Raw genomic sequence first — 13438 nt, forward strand, 5'->3', positions numbered from 1 at the left:
ACTTAATGCTCCCAGTCCATCATAAGTTATCCACAAACATGATGGTTTATTTCTAAGATAAAGGTTTTCAATCCTATTCCATTCTTTTAATATCTAGTTATTCCAATATGACACTATTTTGATTACTATAGCTTTATTTTTTTTGCTTTTTTTGGGTCACACCCGGCGATGCACAGGAGTTACTCCTGGTTCATACACTCAAGAATCACTCCTGGTGGTGCTCGGGGGACCATGTGGGATGCTGGGAATCAAACCTGGGATGGGCGTGTGCAAGGCAAACACCCTCCCTGCTGTGCTATCACCCCAGTCCGATTACTATAGCTTTAAAGTATATAAAATCAGGGAATGAGATGTCTCCCATCTATTTTCTCTAAATAACTGAGGTAACACTGGTTTACAAGGCTGCATATATACATATATATATATATATATATAATATTTTTTAAATTAAATCACCGTGAGATACACAATCACAAAGTTGTTTGATTGGGTTTCAGTCATGAGTTTAAAACACCCATCCCTTCATCAGTGCACATCTCCCACCACCTATGTCTCTAGTTTTCTGCCTGCCACCACGCCCAGCCTGTCTATGGCAGGCACTTTTTTTCTTTCTCGGGGTACAAATTCACCTCTTTAAAATGCTCATTCTGGGGCTGGAGCAATAGCACAGTGGGTAGGGCATTTGCCTTGCACGCAGCCAACCCGGGTTCGATTCCCAGCATCCCATATGTTCCTCTGAGCACTGCTAGGAGTAACCCCTGTGCATCGTCGGGTGTGACCCCAAGAAAGCAAAAAAAAAAAAAAAAAAAGCTCATTCTGATCCTGCTCATTACCAAAGTATCAGTATCTACCAGTCCATTGATGTCCTGCTCCTATCTCTCTAGAATTCCCAGTTCTGAGGTCCATGGTCCAAGGGTCTGTTTTTCATTTGGCTTTGCCCCTTTACTTGGTTTCATTATATGCAACATAGATTATGCTTTACTTAGTATATACTTTTGGCTTTCTCTTTCTCTCTTTGGCTTTTGGGTCACACCTGGCAATGCACAGAGGTTATTCCTGGTTCTGCACTCAGGAATTACTCCTTGCAGTGCTTGGGGGACCAGATGAAATACCAGTGATCCAACCTAGGTTAGCCATGTGCAAGGCAAATGCCCTCCCTACTAGACTATGGTTCTGGCCCTATTTTTGGCTTTGTAAGTCATGTCATTATATGACTTTGTAGCATTTTTTGTTCATGGGTCATACCTGGTGATATTCAGGGTTTATTCCTAGCTCCGCATTCAGGATTTCTGGTGGTGGTTGGGGAACCATATAAATGCTGAGGATTGAACTGGGTAAGCCACATGCAAGGCAGGTGCCCTACCCACTGTACTCTCTCTCCAGTGCCTTAGCACATGTTAAACTGTATCATGATAGCACAATAGCACGGTCCTTCTATTGTTCATCAATTTGCTCGAGCGGGCCCAGTAACGTTTCCATCATGAGACTTGTTACTGTTTGGCATATTGAACATGTCATGGATACCTTGCCAGGCTTTCCCGCACAGGTGAGATACTCTTGGTAGCTTGCTGGGCTCTCCAAGAGGGGTGGAGGAATTGAACCCAGCTTGGCCAGGCTGGCTGTGCGCAAGGCAAACACCCTACTGCTGTGCTATCGCTCCAGTCCAAACTGTATCGTAACTGTATAAGTCATAGGTATGTTAATAATGGGATCTGACTAGATCTGATTCCTAATTAACTTTGTTGACACCTGGTTTTGATCTTAGCATCTGTCTTTTGTATTATGTTTGGCCTTTTACCTTGTGTTGCTCAGGAGCTGTTCCTAGCTCTGTGTTCAAGGATTGCTCCTGGCAATGCACAGTAGACCATGTGGTGCTGGGGATTGAATTGGGTCTCCTCTGTGCAAAATAAGCTCTCAACTCATTGTACCATGCCTCTGGCCCAAATACTTTGTTTTTTTTTTTTTTGGTGAGGGTCACACCTGGTAATGCAAAATTTTCAAGATTTTGGCCAATACCCAGTGGTTCTCAGAGCTTATTCCTAGCTTTGCACTCAGCAATCAGATCATTCCTGGCAGGGCTCAGTGGACCCTTTGGCATTCCGGGGATTGAACCCAGATCAGCTGTGTGCAAGGTAAGTGCCCTTCCTGCTGTACTCTCTCTGCCCACAACTCATCTTTCAACCCTCTGAAGTTAGGGAGAAAAACAAACAAATACACTATACTGATCTAATTTTATTAATTGTGGGAACATAATATACTGGTCTTTCATCCTAAACAATCCAACAAGCAATCATAATTTTAGTTTATATACACTTTTAGCTAACAAATGAGGTACATGTAAAATACAAATAAAAAAAACATTTTGCAGACTTGGAAAGATGTAGCTATGTGTCTTGATTATAAAGAGGGGAAGATAGGTTATATGAGGATTTTTCCCTATTTTACAAAGGGCATTTCAAATTTACAATCAATTAAGTTCTTGCTGAGATAATTGCATTTTAATTTCATTCATCTGAAGTCTTAAGTACAGCAGCTTTCTTCTTATACTTGTCTCCTATCTCTGTTATATTTTCTAAGAGATCTTCAGACATGCTTTCTTCATATTCTCCATCATTTTTAGCAATATGCTCTTCAAAATATTTCTAGAGAAAATGAGAAATCATTAATGCAAAGCCATAATTCAAAGTTACAAAATTTACAAAAACAATACATGATTTATAAGAATCAAAAACAAAGGAATATTATAGTATCAACTATAGACCTTGATTTTGTCTTTTTCAAATCATATTCCTTCCTCTACTCCCCTAGAGATAGCTACATTTCTACATGGTTGTTTAACTTTTACCAGTGTCTTATACATAGACACACACACACACACACACACACACACACGCACACGCACAGATATGTATGTAAGTCTTAACAAAATATATTAGTGGTGGGGCTGGACAGCTAGTATAGTGGGCCTGGTTTGCATGCAAAGCAAGAGTTTAGTCTGTTGAGCTACTCTCAGGCCCACCAACATGTATCGTTAGCATATTAAATGTTCATGTGAAAAGATTAATTTATAAAAGGCACAACTGTCTGCCATACCATTAAATAGGATTCTTCTGATAAATCTGTACTGTATGGGGGTAGGTCCTTTGAACACTGCTGAAACAACTTATGACTACCAAGCTAGGAGTAGCTGCTGAGTACTGCTGAGTTTGGTATAAAAACAAACCTTTTCTGGATAATATTTCCCACAGAAACAAAAGTTATCAGTTAATTTCTGTATAAACAAAACAAAAACATATCATTTTAAAAAATCTTTTTTAGAATGTAGGAACGATCTTCACACACTCACCTCCACAGACCCAACATGTGTGGCAACCACCTCTAAAAGACGTTGCAAGTTATTTCCCACTTTTCGTCTTTCTTCAGTTGTGGTCTGCACAACTAGTTGGTGTCTATAGAAAAAAACTCTTGTTTTAACTTGTCCAGGTGGGAAAAATCCCGAATAAATAAATCTCATCAGCTCACTTTTTTTCATTTTCTAAAACCAGTCTGCAATATGTAAATGTTCTGTTGCTGTACATACAATACAGTACTACATCTCTGTCTTGTTCTCAATTATCAATTTAGATTAAAAACATTTCCAAAGATTCTTTGCAAATAATAAAACAAAAAAGCACAAATTCATACTTTAGCATAGAAACTTTTAGGAGCAAATACTCTTATCCAAGTCTTTAAATGTCTTTAATGCCTTTAGGCATTAAAATTCAAAACAAGTCCTGAGAGATAGTTCAGCAGGCTGGAGCTCTTGCCTTGATTGCAATAGGCCTGGGGTAGATTCCCAGTATCACAGGTCTCTGAATTAAATCACAGGAGCAACCAGCCTGGAGGAGTCCATGAGAATTGCCAGGTATGGCCCAGAAACCAAAATTAAAAACAAAAACAAAAACTTTAAAAACCGCATGTCTAGAAAGAAGCCTTCAATGGAGTGCCTATCCCTAGGCTACAAATAAGGAAAAAACAAAAATAAAAAAAAAACCCAACAACAATTTTCTTAACTCCTAAATGATAAAATTTTTATAACTATTTGAGGGTCATTTAATTGAAACCTGAATTTTTTTACTGTAAATCTACATAAAAATTATACCATTAAAAAAATTGATTTTAAGTTTCAGGGCCTTCTCTTTAAATGGTTTTCACTATTTGCAGTAAGTTACTACCTAGTGGGGCTGAATTTTTTCATATGCAAGTAAAAAACTTCTAAGGAAAACTAATGGGTATTTCGCCCGCACAGCAAAGTCTGGCAAGCTACCTGTGACGTGTTCAATATGCCAAACACAGTAACAGCAAGTCTCAAAATAAATAAATAAATAAAAATTAAAAAAAAAGAGACATTACTGGGCCCGCTCAAGCAAAATCAATGAACAATGGGAGGACAGTGTGTGTGTGTGTGATGTATAATTTGATAATGATGAACTTCCAAGAAATATAAAATAGGACAAAGAAGCTAGCTCAGAGGGCTGAAGTGCATGCTTTGCATCCAGGAAGCCCAGGTTTGAGACCTGGCTTAAACCCTGGCACCATCTAGGTTTCCTGAGTACTGCTGGGAGTGACCCTTGAGGAACTCACTGAAAACAGTACCTGAGCACCACCAGATGCAGTCCCCAAACAACCAAAAAAAGAAACAGGCAATTCTTCAATAATGCTTTCTATACATTAGAGTGATATATTGGACAGTAATTAGGTGAATGCAGAAAACAGTTCTCATTTATATTTGATGCAAAAAATTCTAAAAAAACAAAGCACCTCAAATATCCCCCAACTTTCTCAATTCTTGACATGTGAATAGTCATATGTATCCATATCGTCGAGAACAACTTCCTGTGATTTCAGATAAAACCTTTGTTCACCTCTTTTTATTAAACTCACAAGTTGGAATTGGAATCTTGGAATATACATTTCTCCAGGCAAACCTCAGGTCTTTTTAGGGTGTGCTGTCTTAGCATAACATTATGCATTTAAAAAAAAATCTATTGTGCTAACAGTTTTTATTAGGCTCCACTCAGTAAGTTTATATGTCACTTATGGAGTTCAAAAATTAATGACTGAGGGGCTGGAGAGATAGCACAGTGCGTAGGGCATTGGTCTTGCATGCAGCTGACCTGGGTTTGATCCCCAGCATCCCATACGGTTCCCAAGCACCGGCAGGAGTTATTCCTGAGTGCAGAGCCAGGAGTAACCCCTGTGCATTGCCGGGTGTGACCCAAAAAGAAAAGAAAAGAAAAAAAAAAAGAATGACATGCAAAAATCTTATACAAGTTTAAAGTGAGAATGAATTTGTATTTGTAAACGCAAACTGTTATTCAACTCCAAGACAAATGACAGGCCAAAACATTTCAAGAAAACACCAGGTAAGAAAGGAAACTGGATTTACAGAACTCATCAGACATAAATGAATTCTTGCCAGGGTTAGAGAGATAGCAAAGCAGGCAAGGTACTTGTATGCAACTGATTTAGGATCGATCCCTGGTACCCAATATGGCTGCTGAGCACAGTGATCCTGGAGTGGTCCTGAGCACAGAGGCAGGAGTAAGCGCTGAGCACTCCTCGGTGTGGCACAAAGTCAAAACAAAAGGTCTTGCCAGCCTCAAAAAAAAATCCTGGCAAGATCAGCTCTTCCACACTCATACCACACAAATCAAGAATTGGTGGTTCTGGATCCAGAGCAAAAGTATAGTAATTAGGGTGCTTGCCTTGGAATGACTGATTATTTACGTAATACTGAGGACTGAACCAGTGCTTCATGCATGCAAAGCAACTGCACTACCATTGAGTAACATTCTTGGTCTGTGCTTAGATTTTTTTGTTGTTTGTTGTTGAGCCACACCTAGATGTGCTCAAGGGACTACTTGGTACCAGAGACTGAATTTGGACCTCCTATATCTCTAGCACCTCTGCCAGGAGTTTTCTTTTTCTTTTTGGGTCATACCTGGCGATGCACAGGGGTCATTCCTGGTTCTGCACTCAGGAATTACTCCTGGCGGTGCTCAGGGGACCATATGGAATGCTGGGAATCGAACCCGGGTTGGCTGTGTGCATGGCAAATGCCCTACCCACCGTGCTATCGCTCCAGCCCCTCTGCCAGGAGTTTTAAGTCTTGTGCCTCAATCCAATTTCCAAAAAATCTTAATTTTATTGCATAGTTTTATAGTTTGATTGCTCTAGCAACTTTTATCTTTATAGCAGTACAAATTACTTGTGTAATATATGGACTGACTTATTAATTGGTTAATGAATATAGTGCCGAGGATCAAAGAGAGGCCTTCATACTCTATACAAGACTACATCCCTGGCTCTTCTGAGAGTAATGTTTTAACTTACTACATAATTTTGGCCACACCTATTGTGTTTAGAGGCTATTCCTACCTCTGGGCTCAGGAGTGATCCTAGTGGTTCTCACAGAACCACATGCAGGGCCAGGAATTGAACTAGGATTGGGTGACAAGCAAGGCAAGCACCTTATCCTCTATACTCTCTGGCCCTAGAAGTCATTTATTAATTAAATCTAAAAATGATTCCTTAGGAAAATAACACATTGGGAAAAAAACAGAAGGATTTGTCAGGGAAAGAATCTCAAATGATACTTAAGATCTATTCACCATTCCTCTTTCCCAAATAGTTAATATGAGCTAAAGAGATTAAACACTGAAAACAAACGTAATTTTAGTGGGACGCAGGATGAACTTACTCTCGCTGAATAACCTCTAATTCATTCATAGCTTCACTGAGGCCCTCATTAACAGCATTCTCCAGCAGATGCTTATGTTTCTCTAAGGACTCCAGTTCATTAGCACATTTTTGGTCCTCTTCTTCAAATTCCTGTCAGGATAAAATCATGCCATGATCTTTTTGGTAATCAGTCACATCCTATATACTCTTAGGTGGATTAAAACATTTTATGTAAAGTATTAAATTCAATTAAGGTACATCACCATCTGTATTCTCAAGGTACTATTTAATACTGTAAACATATATGTGACCTTTTCAACAGGTCTGGAGAGAATTCATTCAGCAGTATTTTCAAGTATGTGATAGATGAAATTTTATGACATTTTATCCTTTCCCCTGAGAATTGGAGAAATATTAAATAGGACAAAATGTGTTAACTCTTATAACGCTGTATTTACATATGATATATTAATAGGCAAAGTAGCACAAATCTATCGATTCTTAGGTTACTAAAGATGAAAAATGATGAAGTGAAAAGTGCTCCAGAATCATCATGGAAGACATTTGAAGAAACAAACTATAAAGGACTGGGGATGTGTGAGGCCCAAGCTCAATTCCTAGTACCACCAAACAAAACAAAAAACATTGTCAAAAGCCTCTTATTTGACATGTGGATCACAGTACGATAGTATATCTTCTAAAAATTCTAGTCCTAGAGCCAGAGACGTAGCTCAACAGTTGAGAACATGCTTTGCATGGAGGAGCTTGGGTTTGCGCTGACACCACCAGTGTTCAAGTCTCTGAACACTGAGTCAGAATAGCCTCTGAGAATCACTGGGTCTGCTCCCAGCCCCAATTTTTAAAAACGTGTACATTATATAAGTAACAACGAACAGAGTCAGTATCTGAAAGCTTTCCTAAAGAAAATACTAGTTAGAAGGTGCCCAGTCTTTGGAATCTGGGCAAAAAACGCAGTCTGCAGTAACTAGTAAATCACATATCAAAAGGTCTCACTGGGGTTCAAGTTTTAGTAATTAACACTAAATACCTATTAAAAATGGACAAAGAAATTATGGTTAAAACATATCTTCTCAGGGTCAGAGTAATATAGTAGAGCAGGTAGGGTATATAGTATAATAACATAGTAGGTACACTATATGCACATGGCTGACTGGGGTTCGACCCCTGGCACCATATACGGTCCCTTAAATACCACTAGTACTGATTCCTGTGTGTGGACAGGAGTAAACCCTGATCACTGCCAGGTGTGTGCCTCCTCGCCACCCCCCCACCCCCCCCCAGTCTTCTCCTGCAAGAATACTGAATCTCATACAAAGTATAATTATTAACAGAACAGTAAATTCTTCTGTTTAATGGCTCTAATTGAGAACAGTCATTCAAAAAATAAAACAAGGGCCTGGGAGTCAGCTCAAAGGACTGGGCACACACTTGTATTCTGAAGATTCCCCCTGGCACTGCAGAGTCCCCCTGAGCACCCCTAAGATTGCAGTATCTTGAGCACTGAGCTGGATGTAGCTACTGAGTATCTCTGGGTGTGGCCTAAAAATTAAAACCAAAACAAACAAAAAAGAATGAAATAAAATAACCCCTTACAATGAATTTTGAGGACTAAAACATAAACTGGGGTATATAGTTTAAAGAGATATAGCTTAAAGAGTTATGTTTGATGTCAGACAGGTACCTAAATCAACCCCATCTATATAAACTGTGGCAAAATTTTTACCTTTACTTTTTGTTGGTAGAGATCATCCAGTTTTTGTACTTCTTCTTTCTGAGTTCTTACACTTCTGTTGCTGTCTGTTATCATTGTATTTAACTTGAGGAATAAAACTTTGGTTGAGAAATCATAACTATAATACATCAGGGACATTTAAAGTTATACAGTTTTTCAACTGCTAATCAAGAAACTGAATCATGCTGCTTGTTCTAAACCTCTTCTTTTAATTTTTTTTTATTGAATCACCGTGAGATGGTTACAAAATTGTTCATGATTGAGTTTCAGTCATACAATATTCCATCACCCATCCCTTCACCTGTATACATTTCGACCACCAATGTTTCCAGTTTCCTTCCCGCCTGCCTTCCCCAGCTCCAACACCATCCCATAGCCTGCCTCTAGGCAGGCATCTCTCTCTCTCTCTCTCTCTCTCTCTCTCTCTCTCATTTTCCTTTTAGGCACTGTGGTTTGCAATACTTTATTGAAAGAATATCAAGCATACCACTTTAGTTCCTTTCAGTACTCAGTTTTTGTCCAGAGCGATCATTTCCAACAATCACTGTCACGGTGGTCCCTTCTCTGTCCTAACTGCAGACCTCCTTCCGCTTTGTGGCAGGCTTCCTACCATGGACCAGACCTCCTAGCCCTTGTTTCAGCATGTCTGGGTGTTATTCACATACTAGACTTTTTTCTTTTTCTTTTTTTTCATATCTCACAAATAAATGCAATCATTCTTTTTGTTCCTCTCCCTCTGACTGATTTCACTCAAACCTTTTGAACTTTCTCCTATAATTTAAAATTCATTATTCTTCCCTCCCCCAGGAGTTAATTTCAAGGAAATAAGTTTTTGAATGTGTAATATTTTACAGCAGTCAGGTGTGGCTCCCCTGAAACCAAACCAAAACAAACAAAAAAAAGAATGCCATCTCTTCAGGATCATGAAGCTAGCATAACCCCAGAACTCAAAATTAGGTGTTCTAACTCCAAAGACATGTTCTCTTCCCCATACCATTAAAATTAGTTTGAAGAACAATTTCTGAAGCTATACATTTTGCTTATAGTTTAAAAGTAGGTGCTGGAGCGATAGCACAGCGGTAGGGCGTTTGCCTTACAAGCGGCCAACATGGCCGACCCGAGTTCGATTCCTCCACCCCTCTCGGAGAGCCCGGCAAGCTACCGAGAGTATTCGATATGCCAAACATAGTAACAACAAAGTCTCCAATGGAGATGTTACTGGGCCCGCTCGAGCAAATCGGCGAACAACGGGAGGGCCTTTACCTTTACCTTTTAAAAGTACGTTACCTCTGAATAACCAGTAAATTGTTTTGATAAATTAATCTTCAACAATAACAATGGACGCAAGTAACCAGAAGTTTCACTATACTCTCCATGGTCAGACACAATCATATTTTCTTATCTCTCTGAGTTGTATCTATATTCCATGTCCACTCCACTAAATTTCATCAATTAATTAAGGATTGCCCCAATTCCCCATTTTATAAAAACATATATTTTCACTATGGCAAATTGAGAAAATAAAAAATAACAATTACAATGAATCTGCTACTGAAAGAATCACTATCAATAAATGGTTTACTATCTCAGTATTTCATTCATCCATCCATTAGTTGTCACTTAAGTAGATAACTTTTAAAATCTATTAAAACAGGAGCTACTTGAGTAAAACTCTACTTCTTATCTCTAACCTACACAATTCTAGGTAACTTCCTGCCTCACTAAAGGATACACAAGACTCCTTTCATATTAAAAATATATTTCTTGATTATTGTATAATCGAAACCCAAGCACAAAAAATTGTAAATCTACAACTGTACCTCATGGTGTTTCACTAATAAAAAGAAAAAATGTGAAAAAAAATACATATATATTTCTTAGTAATCAAAACCCACAAATCATATTCTAAGTAATCAAAATCTCATTTTTTCCCTTGTAATAAATGGTTCATTACTTACTTGTTCTAATGTTTCCTCTAACCCCATTTTTTTATTTTGAGCTTTATTAATTTCTTCTTCAGTTTGGTTCAAGAGTTCCTTGAGGGGTACCTGTAAAATACAGAAGAATGGAGTTACATATGAACCATTACAAGATTTCTTTCTTGAGGCATCTCTATATTGTGATAGGAGAAATGATTTAAGAAGAGAAAAAAGTGAAACCAAGATATATATATATATATATATATAATATATATAAATTAAAAAAAAATATATTGTTTTCTGGGTCACATCTGACGATGCTCAGGGGTTATTCTATTTTTTTTTTTTTTTTTGCTTTTTGAGTCACACCTGGCCATGCACAGGGGTTACTCCTGGCTCTGCACTCAGGAATTATCCCTGGCGGTGCTCAGGGGACCATATGGGATGCTGGGAATTGAACCAGGGTCGGCTGCATGCAAGGCAGACACCCTACCCGCTGTGCTATTGCTCCAGCCCCTCAGGGGTTATTCTAGCTCTGCACTCAGGTATTACTCCTGGTGGTGCTTGGTGGACCATATGGGATACCAAGGACTGAACTCAGCTGACCACGTGCAAGGCAAATGACCTACCCACTGTACTATCACTCCGGATCCAGAAGCCAAGATATTTTTTTAATATAAACTAATATACCATCAAAAAGTACATAAACCTATTTTAATGTTATTTCTAAAACTAGGAAAAGTGATTTGCTTTTGGTTTGAAAACTTGCAAAGTTCTAGATTTGCTTCTCTTGAAAACTTAACACTCTAAATGATGCTTTTTTGGGTATGCTCTGTATATGAGTTTCCTTTAGTCTTTTCTTTCGTTCTGATTCTCTCTCTGGAGTGCTTCTATTCCTCTCTCTGGAGCTCTTCGCTCTGGATTCTGACTCTGCCCCCCTCCGCTCTTACAGTCTTAGTTTATATAGCAATCACATAGGGCGGTGACACAAAGGTGGGCTGAACATTAACAAATCAACAAAGAGGGGTAAGACTACTCCTCCAGGAGATTAACTCAAAGATAAAATCTCATCTAAAGAGATTACTCTGGTTTACTAGGTGATACGCTTAAGGGTGGACCCCATTCAGGGTGTGTTGCTTTCTTTCCTCAGCTAGTAATCCACTTCAACAGTTGTAGTAAATCTACTTCTAATATTTCTAGCAATGTCATTCTGTATGAGACAGTAATAGACATATCAACTTAAAATTTGGTTCTTCCTGGGAATGTCTTACTGTATATTCCAGACCACAGTCCCCAGGTTAGGTTAGTCTTCCTAACCCCAGCAGGGTCCTAGTCTCATCATTACTTTTGAATCGTGACAGCATTTATCCATGATCATGCTCTCAACTTAGAGTTGAGTATTGTGGCGCTTTGGCTTGGCCCATTTCGATGCCAGAGTAGCTCACAGCTTGCCCTGGGTCCATTCAGTCCCTCATTGGGACCCTGCTTTTGGGGTGCTAGAAACTAAGCGTAACTGAGTTGAGAGAGCAGATGCCCAGGAGTAAATATTATTGGAATCAATCAATTCCCAAGTTATAAAGCATAGTATTAACTGTCTTCCTGTGTCTATACAGAAAGGACATTGCTTCAGAGTAAACTAAGTTCCTTGTGGCAAGGCTGAAAGGACAAACCCAATGTTATCCTATGGTGGTGAACAACCTTTTCTACGCGCTTTGGTTCAGGCAACTGTTTTTTAGCCCCAGGTTTGTGAAACCAGTCAAGTAGTAGAAGGTAAGCTCTATCTGCTTATCTGCCTGTTAAGATACTTAAAACTGAGCTATTGCCAGAGAAATGATTTAATGAAACACTCCTTAATGACATTCTTTGCAAAGACTAAACATTTTGAAAACTGACATTTTGAGTGTGGGGGCACCAAAAATCTGTGAATCACTGAGAAGTCAGAAAAGAGCAAAATATTTTCTTTCTCCAATTACATCCTTTGTCATACTTCAAAATGAGGTTCTTGCCTCACTGACTGATTATTCTACTACGCTGCTCACTGGTGATCTCAAATCATGCCTTCATGTGCATCTTTCTGTGTGAGACTTTCCCATGGACTACCCCCATAAATTTTACACCTCTTAAGATTTGGTGGCAGGTTAACCATCTCTCTAGACTTTTCTGTTACATGGGAAGTGTGATCTTGGTATCACATCTTCAAACATGATACATATACCATTAATGTTTTTTTGTGTTTTTCCTCTAAGGGGACTAACCTGAGAAAATAAATCAGGTCATTTCATCATTATGATCCTGGTATTTTACGTGTAATAAAATTTCTAATTGGATAGTTGAAAAAATAAGTAGAGCAGAAGATTTTATAATCCAGAGTAAAAAATATAATAGAGAGATTTCTATCAACAAGGAGATGAACACTTCAGTGTTTTTTCTGTTTAGTCCTGAGTAAAATATAAAGCTTAAAAGTCTTATATGAATCAGTCATCAATTTAAACACATTTTGAAGTACTCGTAACTACTTACATAAATTTGTGCTCTATATTTCACAAGGCAGTTGGCACCAGCTTCAGGATTAAACTTAATTTCAAAGTCATAACCTTTGGAATTTTCAGCACCCTTAGGTATGAGTTTTAATTTTCTAGCCAGTTTGTGATACTCTGCTAAGAGGGTTTCAATCTGTAAGAAAAAAAACACAGTAAGAAACATTAAAAAGCAAACAACACCATTCCATATGGCTTGTAATGGGTTATTCTGTAAGTTTACATAAACTATAGCTATCCTTTAGTAGTTCTTTAAGTTGGTATTTTTTTTTTTGGAACAAGTATAGTTCTAAAATATACAAAGTACTAAAGATTTTATTCCCACCATATCTGTAGAAAAAAAAGACAATAATTGATCATAAATTATTACACTACTGATCGTGCATATGACTAAAAAATAGCAACAATATACTTTGGTAACTAAGATTCACACTTTGGAATGATGGAGAAATTAGCAACAAAAAGTTTTGTCAATGTAAATAATAAAACATGCTGGGTAAAAGAGA

General features: G+C 38.2%; 1 protein-coding gene across 1 annotated transcript in view; it reads right to left on the reverse strand.

Annotated features, from left to right (window-relative positions):
* Positions 1-2361: 2361 nt before the first annotated feature.
* The window catches only part of NDC80 (NDC80 kinetochore complex component), a 32317-nt gene continuing 21240 nt past the window's right edge, over positions 2362-13438 (reverse strand). Inside the window, exons 12-17 of the mRNA XM_056138270.1 lie at positions 12916-13068; positions 10435-10524; positions 8468-8560; positions 6743-6873; positions 3347-3449; positions 2362-2642 (exon numbers count right to left, since the gene is read on the reverse strand). Coding sequence (XP_055994245.1) covers positions 2505-2642; positions 3347-3449; positions 6743-6873; positions 8468-8560; positions 10435-10524; positions 12916-13068 — 708 coding nt within the window. The 3' untranslated portion in view covers positions 2362-2504. The remainder of the gene's footprint in view (positions 2643-3346; positions 3450-6742; positions 6874-8467; positions 8561-10434; positions 10525-12915; positions 13069-13438) is intronic.

Source organism: Sorex fumeus, unplaced genomic scaffold, assembly GCF_029834395.1.
Source record: "Sorex fumeus unplaced genomic scaffold, SorFum_2.1 ptg000128l, whole genome shotgun sequence".
Taxonomy (NCBI): domain Eukaryota; kingdom Metazoa; phylum Chordata; class Mammalia; order Eulipotyphla; family Soricidae; genus Sorex; species Sorex fumeus.